Below are 17,404 nucleotides of genomic sequence, written 5' to 3'. Positions count from 1 at the left end.
CCCACGCCATTTAAAAGACGTCACCTAAGTGTATGCCGGAAGCCAAGAATAGCATTCGCGTACAGTCAAATCTTTTTAATACGATACCGTTTGTTCGGCCGACTTATCGTAATACCAATGGTATTGTTATGTCAAAAGTCACGTGTAGGTGAATAAGCAGGAAAAACGGGGATTTAATACCTAAAAAGGCTTAAGATATCTACCTCACGGGCCAAATAGGACTCTTTCCCATACAAATTCTCTACTGGTTATACCGATATTGGTGGTAGGTGCTTAACGATACCGTCAAAAGTCAGATTATCGTAATATTACACTAAAACCTGTTTGATCAAGGGGCGTAGATCGTAATATAAATGACATCGTTATATACCCAATATCGTATTAAGGAGTTTTGACTGTACATGCACTAATGACCATGATATTCACGCAGGACAAGTTCCCCGACTGGCTCCCCCTTTTAGCACGAGAACAGCCACGTCCCGCGCGCCAACGGAGTCGTTGCGGTGAGCTTATGTCTCTGATTTCACAGGGCCTGGATACCAATGGATTATTTTGGCTGGACTCTTCTCCGTCCGAGGCCCATCCCCCACAGCTCAAGTCGTGGAACCTGCATTAGTCAAGAGCTTACCTCGTGTTTTCCGTATTTCATCGATGCAAAGAATCATTTAGCCTGGGGTAAAGTAAGGATATGGGCCTGTGCTCGCTCACTTTCATTCGTGGGGGGGGGCCGTTCCACCTCCACATCTCCACAATCCACAGCGTGGTGATGCTCATGCATATCGTTTTATGCACATTGCCTTTTCACAAGGCGACATCGGTTACGTTTTCATGTTGCAGCACGTGAGGTATTTCCTCCAAAGTCAAAATTTTCACCTTGTGCAATCCCCGTCGTGCATAACTGATTTCCAGGGGCGATTCGGACAACGACAACACCGGGAACCCCTTCAATCGCATCTTACCTTCATCGGCTTGGCAGGCCAAGAGTGCCCAGCCTGCAGGTACTTTGAATGTTAAAGAAGTCTTGGCTCGGAGGACAACGAATACCTTTGATCGACGTCAGCGACAATCTTCAGCATCACAGCATCACAGCATCACAGCATCACAGCGTGCCCTATTCCTCAACATTTCTCGATGTCGCACCATGAGGCTCCTTAGTGCCGTTTGCAGGCGGATACTTGGCGGGTTGGCGTTCTTTTGCATGAAATACCTTGCCATGCATTGGTCCACGACTCTCTGCATTTCCCGAGTCCGAACAAACCACATCTGCGCCGATCGCACTTCGATCCAACGGCAGACACTCTTTTCCCCCTTGAGACTGATCACTGCTCTCTATTCTCCTGCTTTTCTAGATCATTTATCGGCTCTTGGCTACTTCCTTTTTCGTTTCCTTTAACGCCGACCCTCCGTACTTCTTAGCATTTCTCCTGTTTGATAGTCCCTCCCGCATCTCATTGCCGAGTCTAATCTGATGATCTTCAGGGTTCCAAGAAGTTTTTTTAAACGCCATGCCTTGTCAATTGCACTCGTCTAGAGCATGTCGTACTCCCGCCGTGGCACTTGGCGAGACGCGGCCTTCAATCTAAATCTCCAATGTTATTACGTAGACCGGGCTTGGCTTCTAGAGTCTCTATTGCGTTCATTTATTATACCATGCCGGCGTGCGTCGGTCTTCGAGTAGGACTCCGAATCTTCGTCAGCTTACTCTTGGTCTTGTGCTCCTCTACCACACCAAGCACCCCTTGTGGATGATCAAGTCACTCTCCGGCGGGAAACATCTTTGCACCCGGAGACGCTCAGCTGAATGCACCGAAAGGAGAAGGTCATAGACTGGAGGCATCTTTCCGAGGATTTAAATAACTTGTTACATTAACTGTGTCTGTTTATGGAATGTCACGTCCGGACTTCTACCGGAATGTCATTGCGTGCCTGATCAAGTTCTTCCGCTTGATCGGGAATGCTATGCCCCATATACTTACGACACATGATATTTCTGCGCCGATATCATGTTTAGGAGAGCGACGCTCCTCATCGCCAGGAGCAGAATACCCTGTGGCATTACACAATAACTTTGCCGCCTGGAAGAATAGAAGAACGAATCAGGGAATCCTCACTACCTACAGAACCTCCGTAAGACACTGACATCTCACCGACTTATTCACCACCCCACGGTTTCTTAAACATAAAATACTACCATATGGAGGGATGTTCCCAGGCTTAGAATTCCAAGACTCCCTCCACGTCACCATGGTCATCCGGCATTCTTCAGGTTGACAACTCAGAGGCTCCACTCTACTGGTTAATCTAAGGTCTCTGTTGATTTGAAATTCTCAGCAAAATTAAGCCAAGAATTGCTGTACATTCCATAGCGCAAGCTGTGCAAGGCTGATCGCTCCCGTACCACTCTTGGCAATGAAAACTGGCGCGATAGGCGGCTTGGCTTGAATCACAGAGCACGCCAAGCACTGCCTTGTAGATCGAAACATAGGAATTAGTACCTCAAATCTCATACCCAGTCTTTCTATCACGTAACCGGAAGTTTCCGGAATGACAGCGTGGGCTCGTACGGGGATGCCATACGTCTAGGCATTAGAAGAGGTCGCAAGATTCGGTACTCCTGAACTTACCACATTTCCTCTGCAGATGCACAAACGTGTCCACCCCCTTAATTCTATTTTCCACTTAACTTTCGCTGTTATCACTTTTCTATTTCTACCCATTTTTCAACCTTTTAACTTCCATTATTTATATCGGCTTCTCTGCTGTGCCTACCAGCTCTCGCCCAGAGCCAGCACCTTTTCACTCTTTTCAACTAGGGTATTCCCGAAGGGCCTGCCAAAAGGCATCAAAGACGGCGAGAACGCGCCTGATGCAGACCACTTCTTGCCACTTTCACTCTCCAGTAATGTCGGAAATGAGCTGAGGCCTGCCTCACTCTTCCACAATATACTACAATTCCGGCACTGCGACGCGCCCTTTTTGCCGGCCGCGACACTGCCGTCTGCGTTCGTGAGCATTAGATGCATCGTGTATTCGGAGCCGCAGACGCGGCATATCAGCTTCTCTTCTACAGCTACCGCTTGTGCGGTTGTGGCGCTCGCTTTTGCGCAAGTAAAGAGAGGTTTCGGGGCCATTTTTGAACAGCCGTGCGTGTATATCTATCAGAAGATCTATGGTATGTTTGTTAGACAGGGATGTGATGAGAAAACCGGTGGTTACGATACGGTTGAGGTTTATATATCCATGATGATACTTCTGAACAATGCTGTTAGCTGTATGAAGTTGCTGGTCTTCACATTGCGATGGTATAGGCTTTGTGTGGAAATGAATAGTATTGAGACCTTCAACACCACCGCAAACCCGCATTGTTAATACGCAAAGCAGCACGAGACACGAGAGTGCTCCCCGCACTTGTAACTTTGTCATGAAGCCATCACAAAGACACAGCTCGATGCACGCTCTGCGTTCAACGTCCTTCTGGCACCCCAGACAAATACCATTACGCAAGCCCGTACTACCAAAGCCTTCATCACTTTACAATACTCACGTTATAATGACCCTTGAATGACCTATTCCACACCTCTCAGCCCTTCCACCCAATCATCTCGCTGAATCGTGCCCAGGCCCTCAAACCCGGCGTAGTGAGCGTCGCCAATGCGCACATCAATCGTCCCACCCTATCCCAGCGCCACATCATTCGTCACCTTTGCGGGTCTGAGCAGGACATCCACCAACATCACAGTTGCGCGCGGGCTGAAGAGATATCGAGTATACGCGTCGTTGGATGCGCTGGCAGCATGCACGATGGCATGACTGCTGCTTTGTCTTTACCTTAGGAGCCGAGCCAGACTACAGCAAGTTTATTCCTTAAACCCGGCAGCCAGACTCACCCTTTTTTTGCGACCTTTCTTTGTAGCAGGGCTAGTTAGCCGCTTGAGGCGGGCTGCTGCCTATCTGTTCCACTCGAAGCGCACGCCACGCAATCCGGCCCTATTTCTCCTTTTTTCTCTCACTCCAGCATCCCCAAAAAATGCCCAAGCCCTCCCTCCCCTTCCACAACCACTCCAGCAGCACTCGCCACGGCTGGGCGGTGAAGAACCACTTCGTGGCGGCGTCGGGCGAGTTCGTGGGCACGTTCCTGTTCTTGTACTTCGGCTTCGCGGCGCACTCGATGGCGGTGGAGCAGACGGACGCGGTGGCGCTGGCTAACGGGCAGAAGAGCGCGCAGATGGTCGTGTATATCGTGCTCGGGTATGGGTTCAGTCTGCTAGTGACGGTGTGGGCGTTCTATCGGATTAGCGGCGGGTTGTTCAATCCGGCTGTGAGTGTGCTGCTTTTCTTCTTTGCTTTGCTTTGTCTGCTTCGGTATTTTGTCATGTTGGAAGGTGAGGGGATGGGGATAGGGGGAAAGGGAAGAGAGGAGGGGGGAGTAAGGTGTTGGACTCGATACAGGCTGACAACCACAGGTCACGCTCGGCATGTGTCTTGCAGGCCAGCTGCCCTAGACGCGGGGGAAAGAGCAAGGACACCTTTCTCGCGTCGGTGGGTATTGGGTTGGCGTTGTTCGTCGCCGAGTTGGCGGGTGAGTCGGGATCACTTTCATTCCTTCTCCGTCGGGATAAGAGACTGACTGGATATTATAGTGGCGGGTCGCTGAACCCGGCGAGAAGCTTCGGCCCTTCTGTTGCCGGGACTTGGTTTCCTGGATACCGCTGGATTTACTGGGTTGGGCCTTTTTTTGGGCGCCGCGGTTTCGGCGGGATATTATCGTTTCGTGAAATATTTCAACTACGAAGAGGCTAATCCCGGACAAGACTCTGCTACCAACGATTTCGTAGTCGATTAATGCCGGAAGGGAGGCCGCTGTGTTGTAAAGTACTAACCGTATTTTTACCCTGAAGTTGAAGATTGTCGTGCTTGACGAAATAAGAGCAAAGAGGCAGAGCACGAAATCGATGACTGATAACACGTGGGCTAATTTGGGCTGGTTTTGGGCAGTTTCTGGTGTGGCGCATGAGGATGGACACGAGAAGCGATTTCAAAAGAGAATGTTCCGCTGTAGATCCCCCCGTAGTTCATGACGATTAGCGTCGACTTGTTTCTGCATCCTGCAACGTATAACGGTCTTGAATTCTCCAATACCCGCAATATCCTGAAAAGGGGCCGGAAGCCTTGTTTTTTTAGCTCCGTGTGAACTCGTGCATGTGTAACCGTGTGGCGAAGAGAGACCACCACAATTTGTTCTTATGGCTCGTGGAGGACACGACGATTAATAAGGCATGAGCAGTGGCAAAGTGTACAGTTGGCAATAGACGTTTCGTGCCTGAAACCAGCGGTGCTGAGATTGAATTCATAAGACGTTGTCATATACCTTAGAAAATGAAAAGGCCCGGCAAGTCGGGAATGGAAAACGGAAACGTTGAGGCTCCTGATCAAAAACCTGGGCTCGCAACGTTTCCTGAATGCCTGGCAGCCAGGTATGAGGTATGAGATAAGGCTTACGCGTGCAGAGGGTTGCCACGGTGGCGAAGGGATTTGCATCGAGGGCATGGTGGGATAGGTTGGTTTATGGTCGGTGGTCACGGTGGTCTAGGGATCTAGGGCAAGCCTCACCTACAATGGATGGAATTTGCTCCAGTACGGGCGTCCCTCTTAGCTGCAGCTCGCCCAGATAATCACCTCCACCTTCTGCTTCTCCTCCAGCTTGACCTCGATACACTCTTTTGTACGAAACACGATTATTGATTTATTTTGGTTTGCTTTCCCCGTGCTGCATCTTCCCGCGTCGTCGCCGAGAGAATTCCGCGAACGCGTCAAAATTGTAATGGTCGTTAGACCTTAGCACCCACAAGCCACACTTCGCAACTTGTAGCGAGCCCTGGCGCTTTCAACGTACGCAACCGCGAGCTCATTGCTCAGCAAGGAGGGGACAGTGGGTGAGGAAGGAATGGGGGATCTCAAAACCAGACTCAACAATGCCCGGTCCAAACTTTTACGGCGAAGCTCCGCGACTTCCGCAAGGTCCACTGGTTCATCCGCTGGTGGCAACGGCCACGAGCGAAGTAGCGCCCTTCTGCCCTCCTCGTCCTTAACCAAACTACCAAAAGTCTCCACCCAGCCAGCCGACGATGAAGAAGACAACAGGGATCGCTCACCGTCAGTGGACTTGTCGAAACACACTGATCAACCTGAAACCATTGCCGACCGGCGGACCGAGAGCCTAAACTCAAAGGATCTACAACCGCAAGCACTCGAGAACAGCATCGCATCGCTGCCCCAAGCCGAGTCTGCCTGTCCCACCGTCACGCTCGAGGAGCCAACACCTATCCACGTCCCTGCCCATCCCGAGACTCTCTCAACAGATCAATTGACATCCAACGACCTGTCCCAAGAGACTGGGGAGGAGCCTTCTCCGCTCCCCGCTCGCACGCTCTCTCCCAAGCCACGCCCACCACCTGGAGTTATAAGACGACAATCACTGGTTACAACTTCGAATGCGCGCATAATCAGGACGCTGCTGGATCCAGAAGACAACCCCCCGACATCGGTGACTGGTGCTGGCACACACGACTACTTCTCCACCGGTCCTCCAACCTTCAACGCAGGCATGCTGCATCGAAAGATATGGGTGAAACGGCGGGATGGTTCTGCTACACTGGTACAGGTACGGGAGGATGATTTGGTGGATGATGTGCGCGATATGATACTTAAGAAATACGCCAATTCACTGGGCAAAAGCTTCGATGCACCAGACGTTAGCTTGCGAATCTTCCCGCGAGATGCCAACCAGAAGTCCGGGGACCGAGTTCTGGGTCCTGAAGAGGAAATGTGCAGGACCTTAGACGCATACTATCCTGGCGGGCAGACTGTTCATGAGGCCCTCATTATCGACGTGCCGCAGAGAAGGACACCGAAGCCATCCCCACGGGGGACTCCGCACGGCATGCCGTATTACTATGACGAATCAAGACCAATTGATAACGCTGCAGAATATTTTCCGCCAATGCCGGTCGTCAACCCCTCACCAGCTGCTCTAACCACTGTCTCTCACGACAGTCGAGCCTCCCTATCACATGCTGCTCACGAACGATCAATATCTGTGCTCAGCACTGGACAGCTGCCTCCACTGCCTTCGCCAGGAACGTCTCGTCGCGCACATCACGCCCGTCCAAAATACCCTCGAACCCATACCGCGTCTCCAACAGCATTGACCAACTCCACCATTACCGTAAACTCCTCTCGTCCCTCGAACCGCCCACGTCATGATTCCTCCGCCTCCGACACTAAACATGCAGTACCATCCGCTCCTCTTCTCCCAACCCCTCCCGCTGTAGACACAACTGTACCGAAGCAAACATCCTCACCGTCAACACCCCGCGTTTCCTCTCCTCGACCAACTAAATCCCGCAAACGACAGAAACCGCCTCTCGATGCTCCTTCCCTTCCTGCTGGCCTCCTTGATGGCTCCGTACCACCCATAAACGTTCTCATCGTCGAGGATAACATTATAAACTTGCGCGTCTTGGGGGCTTTCATGGAACGTCTCAAGGTGAGATGGCAGCGTGCCATGAATGGACGGGAAGCCGTGACAAAATGGCGTTCTGGTGGTTTCCACTTGGTCCTGATGGATATTCAGCTGCCCATCATGAACGGCTTAGAAGCTACCAAGGAGATAAGGCGGTTAGAACGTGTGAATAGTATCGGCGTTTTCAGCAGTGCAAGCAGCGAGGCGCCTGATTTAGGGATGATGAAGGATGGTGAGGGCGGAAAGGCGATCAAGGAGGAAGATAAACTCGGAGACGGGCTGCTGTTTAAGAGTCCAGTCATTATTGTGGCGCTTACGGCCAGCTCCCTGCAGAGCGACAGGCATGAAGCATTAGCGGCGGGGTGCAACGACTTTTTAACAAAGGTACGTTCTCCAGATTTTAAGATGTGGAGATTTTACAAAAATCCGAATTTTTACTAACGAGCGATGGTATGTAGCCCGTCAACTTCGTCTGGCTCGAGCGCAAAGTCAAAGAATGGGGATGCATGCAAGCTCTCATTGACTTCGATGGCTGGCGCAAATGGAAAGACTTCGCCGCGCAATCCGATACTTCCAAAAGTACCTCAAAACTATCATCCAGTTTTTCCAGCACCGCGCCCAAATCAAAACCTAATACGAGTCTCACTGCTAGCTCTACCGCGAATCCCGAAAATAGGAAGAGCATCAACGGCAGTAATGGAGTAATATTGCCAGCTGCCGCGGCAAGCAAAGCAAAGAAAAAAGAGGACGACAAGGAGAAAAGGAAGAGCATAAGGGAGGCGATGAGCGTGCCAGTAGTTGAGGAGAAAGAGAGCGGGACTACTAGTCCGGAGTTGGATAGTTCAGGGAGTCCTTAATCCAGCAATCAACACATTCACTATTATCTCTTATGTCTTCTTTAAGACTTACGTACAACCGGGTGTGGGAATCAAGTATGCAGAACCATTGAGCTTCTTATCTTACATTGGGCACCGGACTGCGCTTCTCCGCACTCACACATCCCGCGGCAACATTTTTTCGGCGGTAAATTGTTTACTCCTCGATCTACCGAGCTGAATCAGGGCATACTTCAGGGCGGCAGCAGCATCTTCATCATCATCTGCTTTTTCCCTTTCTCGCCATATTTGTGCAAGCGTTCTTGAGCATAGAAGCCTCTTTCCGCTTTGGCCTATTTCTTATAAGTCACAGAGGCCGGGATTCCGAATTCTACAACTAGCTTGGTGCAGGTACGCTGGGCGAAATAACTACATTTTTTTCTTTTACTTCTACCGCCACAGCTGCGGGTCACCGCCCTTTTTATTAAATGTATGTTTTTAACACTAACGGAGGGAGGTTGTGTTCGGGCATTTTGCACGCAGAACGAGGATACGAGAAGTCTGGGGATGGATTTGGTGGACTGGGTAATCGTAATCCCAAGTATACAGTGTGGGGAGGGGAGCTGGTCGTGGTGCGAGATACCTTGGTAGATTAATCGAGTGGATGAGACATGACTTTTATGGACTAATACGTTTGGGTGAGGCAGCTTGCGTACCCGATCGGTGCTCAGATGCTGCTGCTTTCATCGCCAGCAGGTCTATGCCAATCGACAATCTTCATTACGTCGGTCTATTTCGCTCCTCTCTTCCAGCAGCAAAAGTTCCGCAAAACAACCCCACGGCGGTTATATGGCAAAACCTTACTTAGCGGTGTTGCTTTCTGCCTTTTAACAGAGCAGTGGCTAACGAGTATCACCACTTGTATTGCTTCGATCGGCTCACGACTAATTATTCTTCAGGCGTCCTCACCCTGAAGGCATGAAACGATACGCCAATCTCTCCTGGTAAAAAATTTTCGGGTCGGGGACTTTGAGTTCCACTAGTGAGATCCTGCCTAAATGCTAAAGGCTTTGTATAAATGAGCCCCTTCCCTCCGTTTCCTTTTGTCCTAGACATTCTCAAACCCATTATCACCCAAGGGCCATCCTGATAACTCTTCTACTACATATGAACCTCAACCCATTCCAAAACAGTTGCTGATAGGAGCTCGTTCGCGCGAATATCATCTCACTAGAGTAACTCCAGTGCTCTCGCCTTTTAGATTTCCAAAGGATTTCTCACCTTCACATCCACCATCGACCGCAAATTCACAACGTAGGTGAGGCCTTTCCTAACGATCCTGAAGCCTATCAGTGTACCTCGTAGGTTCAAGTTCATCCACTTTATACTCAGCGCCGAATGACTCAACCAAATTTAAGTTCATCACACCACCACATCCACACAACCTAAACTGATCCTCGAATCCCCAAACCCACCGCACCCCAACACAGCAATTCCTCTCCTCCCAACACAACCCACACCATGAAAACCAGGTCCCAAAACCGCGCCCGCAAAGGCTCCAAGTTGCCCATCCCCCCCGCAACCCTCAATCCGCCAACCTCCAAACCGCGCAGCCGCAAACTCTCCAAACGCAAACAACGCACCTTTCCCACTGCCGCCACCACCGCTCCAGAAACCCCCGAACCCGAACCCACCTTCAACCGCTCTGAGCCCACACACTCAGCAACCCACCACCACCCCCCCAACCACCCTCCTCACCCTCCCCCCAGAACTCCGCCAACCGATCCTCCAGCTCTCGCTCCCACCCTCCCGGCTCAAGTCGATGGACGAACTGGAGCTGAAGGCGCACGTCGCGGCGCTCGGCGCCATACACCCCGTCATCCGCGCTGACATGCAGGTCGTGGCGCGGCAGTGGGAGAAAGTGCGAGCCGCAGCGTGGAAGGAAGTGTGGTGGATGAGGGACCGTTTTCCTTAGGGCTGTTATCATTGGAGCTACGTCAGACGCTAATATAGGGTGGCTATTACCAGCCACCTGATTATTGGTGTATATATATACGAGCTTCTTACTCTATTAAACATGAAGTTTTCCTCCTACTTTTGACTCCCCTTGATCGTCTATTCCAACATGGGCGGAGGCATTAGTCGTGGAGTCGGGTTTGTCCAGAGGATGAGGGGGAGCATGCGTACAAGAGCTAAAAATCCATCGTTGATAGATCTGGCTCTTGCGATTATTTTAAGCCTATATACAGCCCTAGACCTTACGTGGGTAGCTTTAATAATTCGGTTAAAGAAGGTGACTGCTCTACATACAAAATAAGTCGCGTCGCTCAACAAAGTCTGGAAAAGCCAGACCATAGAATCAACTTTTTGACCAAAAAGGTTAGCGATATCCGCTGGCGGATATAGGTATGTCCGCTAGTTGATTCTCTGCATCTGAAGTAAACTGTAGATTTCACGAGGATTATAAGTCTGCATCATCTCCAGGCCAAAATCTCTCGCGCCGAAATCTCCCGTGTTGGCAGGATTAGAGCGATGTTTCAGCAAGTGGATCCGCCGCGAACTCCGCCATAGGTGACATCACGGGTAATCCAAGTGCCGGGTATGGCATATATGGTTTCGGGAGGAAACCCGTCAAGGGTGGCACCTGTACCGGCTCTTTTTGCTTCCGCCGTCGTTTTAAAAACACCACCATGAAAAATAGAGTTTGTTTCGCGATCAAAGCTACTACACCATATACACCCGCAGCCGCAGCAGCTGCGCCAGGTTTGCATAAAGGATGACCTGTGGAAGCAGGTATGGTCAGAAAAGAATTAGCTAAGCATTGCAGTAGTGTGGTGATTTGTATGGAGGTTCTGCAAATTTGAAAAGAAAGGCTTGGACGGCACTCACCTAGATTTTGGGAGACACGGGCGAAGGTATAACCAGCAAGACTATCCCAGCCGATGCCGAGGAAAAGTAATATTGGTCCTTCCGTAATGCGCCTCCTATTGCCATAATAATGAGTTGAAAATAGTATGATGGATCCTAAGTCACAAAGTAAAGGCGCGCCGGCCGCAGCAGCTGCAGTGATGAGATAATTCGGAGCTAAAATTTAGGTAAGCCTATGACGTTGCCCAAAAAGTTCAAACAATCTCGTACTTTGGCCTACAAGATAACCATTCACTGCCAAGGTCATTGATATCGAAGTTCCAAAAGCCGCGATGGGTAAGCTTATTATGAAGATAATTTGATACGCAAACCGCGAGCGCGCGAAACCGACGACCGTAAATAGAACGCAAAAGATTCCGGTTTGGATGAGCCCTCCTATCACGCCTGCCTGGCACAATTTTGAAACGTCGGTCCCGTTCACTCGAGCAAATGTTGCAGCAGCTGCAGAGCCAGCAGCGATGCCAACTCCCACAAAAACCACTATACCCACAACGAAGATAATGATATACAGAAATTCCTGTTTAATTAATGAATAAAGTAGTTTTCGGTGATCTGGTGAGACTATGCGGGGAAAATACGAGTCAATGAGATCCGGAGTGTGGTCTAGTTGCTCATTCTTAGCGATAAACGGATATCCTGGATAACTTAACTATTAATGGTTCTTATACGAAATTTTAACTCTTACCTTGCGTTTCCCTGTCTCGAGGATCCGGTGGTAGCGGGGCCTGAAATGTGTTTACCCGATCAGTTGGCTCCATTAACGAGGGTCCAATGGCGGATGTGGGGTTATTCTGGGGATCAGGGCTAATTTCTAAGTCCTGTAGCCCTAACAGGAGTGTAAGGACTTCCTCGATTTGCTGTCGTCGCGGAATGTCGTTTTGTGCAGACAGCCATGCCTCTGGCGAGATGAGAGCTTGCCGAATGTTGGAGCCTGCCCAACGAATGAGTATCATGAATGGAATGCGATCCTGACTTGTCTTTACAGCCCTTTGGAGTAGTTTCGCTATGGGGTTGGAGGTATCAGACTCAAGCACGGCCATTGACAGCGCCTCCAAAGCGTATTTATTTGAGAGGGATATGTCCGCTTGCAATTGGAATTGATGAGCAAGATTTGCAAGCACGCTGAATGAAGAAGGAAGTTGAGCTGAGATATTCGGCTTCATCACGGCGTTGATATCGCGGAACACATGGCAGAGTGGCATAAGGTATGCAATCCCATCAGTAAAGGCGACAATGTGTCCAAGGACAGAATTGTTCGCCGCGTCCACAACCCAAGATCCGGAGTCTCCTGCCTGGAGGTCTGTATAACAATAAGAAGGTGGCTATGTATAAAAGGATTACCCAACTTACTAGTGACGGACTCGAGTTTTACAGTCCATACCACCGTGGATGGCCCTGATGCCAGGCACAAGTATGCCTTGTTACCTAACAATACTCCTTGGCAAATACCAGTTCGACCAGCTATAATATGAACTGCTTTATATACTGGCGAGGTGTCGTACTTGGTGAGATATACTCGATTTGGTCCATATTCGGAGCCCAATTGAGGCACTTGTCCCGACTGGTCTGTTGCACTGGTCGCTAAACCAACAATGGCATTTGGACGCAAGATTGAATCATCAATCCGAAAAAGAGACCAATCAGACCCTTTCATGACAGATTGTCCGATATCTGGCCAGAAATATGCAGGAGATGGTTCGTCTTTTGGACTAGAGCTAACGTTAAGCATCAGCGAAGATAAGGATGGACGGTCCTCCGGTTTTACCCAGTTATCGACTACCAAAGCTGGCTCAACATCATCATCAAAGGACTTTTCATCTACAAGAGTATCGACCGAGTTGAGCGAGTAAGGTGTTTCTGAGTCTCCATTTTGTCTCTCGCCTTGGCTACCGGAATCTCCATCTTCTGGCGTATGAGCGGTGGTGAGCGCATAAAGCTTTCCATCTATTTCAATGACACCACCCATTGTAGACATCCATTGTCGTCCCCTGCTATCACTGACTTGCATCAAAAGTCCACAGAGTGTCCATTCCGCTAATGATATATCGCCCCGGTAAATCTCGTCTGCGGCAGACGTTCTGACCAAGGCCCTGTCATAGCACAGCTTGAGTGGCTTATATTTCTCACGAATAGATCGCTGGGAGAGAATCGCATGGAAGGCTATAATCTCCGCTTCACTTCGTAGTCCTTTGATGCATATATAAGGCTTTTCTCTAGTGGAACTAGGTCTGATAGGAGAAACGGAATTGACAATTGCGACGATGGTAAGGCAAAGATTCCGAGACGGCAGACCGTGAAACCAAATTGCGTTATGAATATCCCAGAATTTCATGAATTCCTGAAGCTTATTTTCGTGCTGTTCCCAGGCTTGTTATTCAATCACCCAGGTTTCAATATTGAATTGAATTGAATGCCAAGTCTCAATCAATTCAATCAACTGAGAGCTCGCTGGCTTGGCAACTCAATCAATATAGAGGTTCTAGTTGAATTGAATTGATTGATAAATATTGAATCTTTTAATATTATATAGAAATATGCTGAACATAACATATAATAATGCTTTAAACCTTATTGTTCTTAGACCCCCTTACCAAAAAAGGGTTACCCGAGCATTACTCGTTGTTTACACTATCACATTATCGCCGGGATCTTGACAGGTAAGAAAAGTTTTATAACTAGATTTGCCCACCAACAATATCAATTCTATTACCACTATGAACAGGGGGTACACAACAGGATAGTAACTCAACACTATGCCAAGACTCGCGATAGACCTATATTAACGGCAGGAGCGACGGAAACGACGGTAGAAAGCGATTCGGGCGCCGCCAGGTAGGCCCCCCTGCATCAACACTATGCCGAGACTCGTGATAATTACTAACTACTACGTAGTTGCAATTAATTGCAATCGTTTCAATATTGAATCAATCAATTCAATCAACCGAACCTTCTGCTTACAAAGCTTTCAATTCAATCAATTCAAGGCCTCAATTGAATTGAATTGATTGAGTAACAAGCCTGGCTGTTCCTGAAAGGTAGCATTCTCATCGGCAATGAGCTTTAGTGTGGACGTGAATCTTAGTGTTTTTAGCTGCTCTCTTTTGCGCTGTTTTACGGTAACACTCATCGAAGGCGTCTGGAAACTGGCGTAATTCTGGCCGTCTTTAGCAGTTACAACCCTTGGCGATGGCTTTTGAGATGATCCCTGCTCATTCACTGGCTGTTTTCCCTTTCCCAGTGGTATATGGAACTTCCATGCCGCAGGTAAGGATGGAATGCCCGTGTCAATGGAATCGTATCGAGGTTTCTTAGGCGGCTGGACCGATGATACTGTTTCCGTATCGATGGCACTATCAGCGCTTATCCGCAGAGTTTCGCGACTTGGAGCCATTAACATAGTAGCCATCCCGAATAGGTAGGCGACACATGTGAAAGGTCTGCATCAACTAGCCGTCAAATCCTGAGTCTGCTGGACATCGTGCGGCTGAAACGAACGCCACCAAATCTCAGGCAACGCAGCCTTACCCAGGAAAAACATAGCTCACGAAGCTGCAGATCTGCACCTCCACAGGACGAGAACTGTACTGGATTTTCGAGTGCTAAGAAAAGATGTCGCTGAATACTGTCGCTCAGCCTTCTGTCGACGTCGACCTACTTCAGACACCGTTCTCCGAGTCTCTAGATGACGAGATCAAGTCAACCGTTGCGAATGCTATATGGGGATTTGATTTGGAAGACTCGGACAGATTGATACGCCTGGCCTATTATTTCGATTACTATATTGACGAAACGACGTCGACGGTAGTGAGAACTACTAAACGCGACGCGGTTAAAACTCCGATCCAAAGTCACGCAGAACTAGTGCGCTTCATCCACCTCCTCAAGCAGCATCCAGCCAAGACGCGCAAAGACATAAAGCTAGCATGGCAAGTATCTGATGCAAGCTCAACGCTAAATCTCGATGCGGCACTTGATCTCGCCGTCAGAGTAATGTTCATGACAAGCTGTCGGTCGCCAACAGCCTATAATATTATCACTACCGGTCAAGTTTTCCGCCCAATATGGAAGGAGAAAGAATCTCTTGAGAGCTTTATGGGAAGAATTTTCCCTCGATATGAGCTTGATGAAGGTAGCAAAAGTGACACTATTAGAGTACAGAAGCTCAAAGCATATTATCTAAACGACTATGCGAGCATTCGCATAAATTGGACAAATAACTTGCCGGACCATCTAGCACTACAAATAACGGGTCAACGGAAATCACTTTGCGTGTTCCGTCATTCCGGATTCCTGGAGATGTCTTCTCACGCACTGGTCGAAGAGGATATAGGAATACCCATGGCTCAAAGCCTAAGCTTGTAAGATCTAACCAAATGATTAATATATCCCATGCTTATGCTTTTACAGAGGGTGTCTCCCACCTGACTTGGTTAGTGAGACCCTGCGAACCATCAATCTGCTCTTTCCAGAGAATGATGAAAAGTCTCGCCTGCTACTGAGCAAAGAGGTTCAGGAAAAGCATCTTGATCCGCGTCTGTTAGGTCCCTTTCAGCTTTTCCATGGGTACCACGAGAATCCTAGAAATATAATGCTACCGGCTGATATAAAAGGTCTATTCGAGAATTATCATTACTGGGGCGAACGCTTATATCGTCTTTGGAAAGAGGCAGACGATCCTACTCCAATGACAAAGGTTGAGATATGGTCTGAAAGCAGGAAATCACCAAGGTTCGTTTACTGGGCCGGGGTTATCGCATTGTCCTTCGCTCTGTTCTTTGGGATCGTTGCATCAGTGCTTGGTGCCGCTCAAGTTTGGATATCCTATTGCAGCTGGAAAGGACCCACGAAAGCCGGCTGCGGAGGGCGTAGCTGATTACAGACACAGTATAGTCTAGTATAATATATTTTAGAAGGGAAATTATTTGAATAGACATGACTAGTTTACTTTGTTTTAGCAGCAAATAGATCAGAACAATGTATTAAAAGTTGAGATGCAGCTTATTAAATATCAGACATTGTCTAGATTCTCAAGTTTAAATACTTGTACTTCTATTTATTAAATGGTATCTTGCCAATAGCTAATGGGGTTAAAGTTTTGTATTTACAGCATCGCTATCTGTCAAACGTTGAGGTCACTGTCAAGTACCACGTTATGACTCACACCCTGTTTGTTGCCACCTTATGTCTTACTATATATTTCCCATTACCTATCCATTACCTATCACCGACTGAGTGGCAATATACCGACCTTGTGGCGATTGAGTAACAGTTACCAAATCGTCGTCAGCGTCGTCGTCAGTCTTTTGCCCCTACCTCATGTATATATAGAGCTTCTAGAGCCAATCGACAGAGTCCTTATGAGTGACTTGTCCGCCCGACACTATCCCTAAGCCCAAAATGGTATCCCACTTTAATTTCCCGAGCCAGTGACTTTATACTTATGTTCTTTCCAGCATCTTCTACTGTTCCCCCGGCTTCTCTTCAGCTAATCTAGAGCTCTATATCCTCTAAGCTGTCTAAATTATATAAGTCAAGCTGTCTACCCCCCTATCTCCTATAACCTATGATAATGATAAAGTTTATTCCGCCCGGAGGCACTAAGCCTAAAGGGCACTAGTACTATATTACATAATTACGCTTCCTTTAGTCTCGCTATATTCTCGTATAAGCCCGTACATATGCCTTATTTAGTATTCCCTAGTATTATTTATGCCTTATTCTACGAGATCTCGTGGGTGGTTAGTAGCAGGTAGTCTTGGGGGGGCTGTTCCTCCAAGTATTTAGTGTTCTATCTTTGGCGATTAAAGCGAGATCTGCTGGTAGCACGAGGGTGTGTAGTATAGGTTGGTTAAAGCGTAGAGGAGGGGGGGAAGTTTTTAACTGTGGTGGACGGGTTATTAATTTAATTCTGCCTTAAGTTATCTGGTGGCTATTACGTATTTTACTATCGCTCGGACCGCGTCCACGTTTAGTGTCTACTATCTAGAGTTGGTTAACGCCTTCCCCCTAAAATAGAAGGATAAGCTGCCTCTTCTTATATCTGTTTACTACAGCATTTGCTCTTAATATAATATCCATTTTATACACCTAAAAAGAAAGTATTTAACTGTTTCTCTTGCCTATCTATAATTATATTAAT

General features: G+C 48.4%; 7 protein-coding genes across 7 annotated transcripts; 5 read left to right on the top strand and 2 right to left on the bottom strand.

Annotated features, from left to right (window-relative positions):
- The first annotated feature begins 2,390 nt into the window (after positions 1-2,390).
- Positions 2,391-3,510, top strand: K441DRAFT_73445 (uncharacterized protein). The gene has a single exon (XM_067654280.1). It carries the CDS (start codon positions 2,641-2,643, stop codon positions 3,367-3,369), a length of 729 nt encoding a protein of 242 aa, XP_067505248.1. The 5' UTR covers positions 2,391-2,640; the 3' UTR covers positions 3,370-3,510.
- Positions 3,511-4,027: 517 nt separating this feature from the next.
- Positions 4,028-4,843, top strand: K441DRAFT_676635 (uncharacterized protein; the record flags this gene model as incomplete). Its single annotated transcript, XM_067650976.1, has 3 exons — positions 4,028-4,318; positions 4,489-4,579; positions 4,668-4,843. The coding sequence occupies 3 exons, from the start codon at positions 4,028-4,030 to the stop codon at positions 4,841-4,843; spliced, it is 558 nt and encodes a 185-aa protein (XP_067505247.1).
- Positions 4,844-5,843: 1,000 nt separating this feature from the next.
- On the top strand, positions 5,844-8,663 carry K441DRAFT_73407 (uncharacterized protein). Its single transcript, XM_067654268.1, has 2 exons — positions 5,844-7,906; positions 7,981-8,663. Exons 1-2 carry the CDS (start codon positions 5,945-5,947, stop codon positions 8,377-8,379), a joined length of 2,361 nt encoding a protein of 786 aa, XP_067505246.1. The 5' UTR covers positions 5,844-5,944; the 3' UTR covers positions 8,380-8,663.
- A 1,001-nt stretch (positions 8,664-9,664) lies between these two features.
- Positions 9,665-10,291, top strand: K441DRAFT_658462 (uncharacterized protein). Its single transcript, XM_067648357.1, has one exon. The coding sequence runs from the start codon at positions 9,859-9,861 to the stop codon at positions 10,225-10,227; it is 369 nt and encodes a 122-aa protein (XP_067505245.1). The 5' UTR covers positions 9,665-9,858; the 3' UTR covers positions 10,228-10,291.
- Positions 10,292-10,776, bottom strand: K441DRAFT_73431 (uncharacterized protein). The gene is made up of 2 exons (XM_067654274.1): positions 10,405-10,776; positions 10,292-10,307 (listed from the first exon to the last, which is right to left on the bottom strand). The coding sequence occupies exon 1, from the start codon at positions 10,690-10,692 to the stop codon at positions 10,453-10,455; it is 240 nt and encodes a 79-aa protein (XP_067505244.1). The 5' UTR covers positions 10,693-10,776; the 3' UTR covers positions 10,292-10,307; positions 10,405-10,452.
- On the bottom strand, positions 10,777-11,716 carry K441DRAFT_73415 (uncharacterized protein). Its single transcript, XM_067654270.1, has 3 exons — positions 11,476-11,716; positions 11,227-11,421; positions 10,777-11,118 (listed from the first exon to the last, which is right to left on the bottom strand). The coding sequence occupies exons 1-3, from the start codon at positions 11,510-11,512 to the stop codon at positions 10,862-10,864; spliced, it is 489 nt and encodes a 162-aa protein (XP_067505243.1). The 5' UTR covers positions 11,513-11,716; the 3' UTR covers positions 10,777-10,861.
- A 3,044-nt stretch (positions 11,717-14,760) lies between these two features.
- K441DRAFT_695679 (uncharacterized protein) lies at positions 14,761-16,259 on the top strand. Its single transcript, XM_067652830.1, has 2 exons — positions 14,761-15,623; positions 15,673-16,259. The coding sequence occupies exons 1-2, from the start codon at positions 14,875-14,877 to the stop codon at positions 16,136-16,138; spliced, it is 1,215 nt and encodes a 404-aa protein (XP_067505242.1). The 5' UTR covers positions 14,761-14,874; the 3' UTR covers positions 16,139-16,259.
- The last annotated feature ends 1,145 nt before the right edge of the window (positions 16,260-17,404 follow it).

Source organism: Cenococcum geophilum (genome assembly GCF_001692895.1).
Source record: "Cenococcum geophilum 1.58 unplaced genomic scaffold K441scaffold_16, whole genome shotgun sequence".
Taxonomy (NCBI): Eukaryota; Fungi; Ascomycota; class Dothideomycetes; order Gloniales; family Gloniaceae; genus Cenococcum; species Cenococcum geophilum.
Note: the sequence above shows the minus strand (reverse complement) of the source record. Positions and strands in the feature narration are given on the sequence as shown.

What these genes read in the sequence shown, in the direction of transcription:
- K441DRAFT_73445 (XM_067654280.1), top strand. Translation starts at nt 2,641, where the DNA reads ATGCACAAACGTGTCCACCCCCTTAATTCTATTTTCCACTTAACTTTC.
- K441DRAFT_73407 (XM_067654268.1), top strand. Translation starts at nt 5,945, where the DNA reads ATGGGGGATCTCAAAACCAGACTCAACAATGCCCGGTCCAAACTTTTA. An exon ending in GCAACGACTTTTTAACAAAG is followed by an intron (nt 7,907 to 7,980) that starts GTACGTTCTCCA and finishes GATGGTATGTAG; the next exon opens with CCCGTCAACTTCGTCTGGCT.
- K441DRAFT_658462 (XM_067648357.1), top strand. Translation starts at nt 9,859, where the DNA reads ATGAAAACCAGGTCCCAAAACCGCGCCCGCAAAGGCTCCAAGTTGCCC.
- K441DRAFT_73431 (XM_067654274.1), bottom strand. Translation starts at nt 10,692, where the DNA reads ATGGTCTGGCTTTTCCAGACTTTGTTGAGCGACGCGACTTATTTTGTA.
- K441DRAFT_73415 (XM_067654270.1), bottom strand. Translation starts at nt 11,512, where the DNA reads ATGACCTTGGCAGTGAATGGTTATCTTGTAGGCCAAA. An exon ending in TGGTTATCTTGTAGGCCAAA is followed by an intron (nt 11,422 to 11,475) that starts GTACGAGATTGT and finishes CCTAAATTTTAG; the next exon opens with CTCCGAATTATCTCATCACT. An exon ending in CCGTGTCTCCCAAAATCTAG is followed by an intron (nt 11,119 to 11,226) that starts GTGAGTGCCGTC and finishes CTGCTTCCACAG; the next exon opens with GTCATCCTTTATGCAAACCT.
- K441DRAFT_695679 (XM_067652830.1), top strand. Translation starts at nt 14,875, where the DNA reads ATGTCGCTGAATACTGTCGCTCAGCCTTCTGTCGACGTCGACCTACTT. An exon ending in ATGGCTCAAAGCCTAAGCTT is followed by an intron (nt 15,624 to 15,672) that starts GTAAGATCTAAC and finishes ATGCTTTTACAG; the next exon opens with AGGGTGTCTCCCACCTGACT.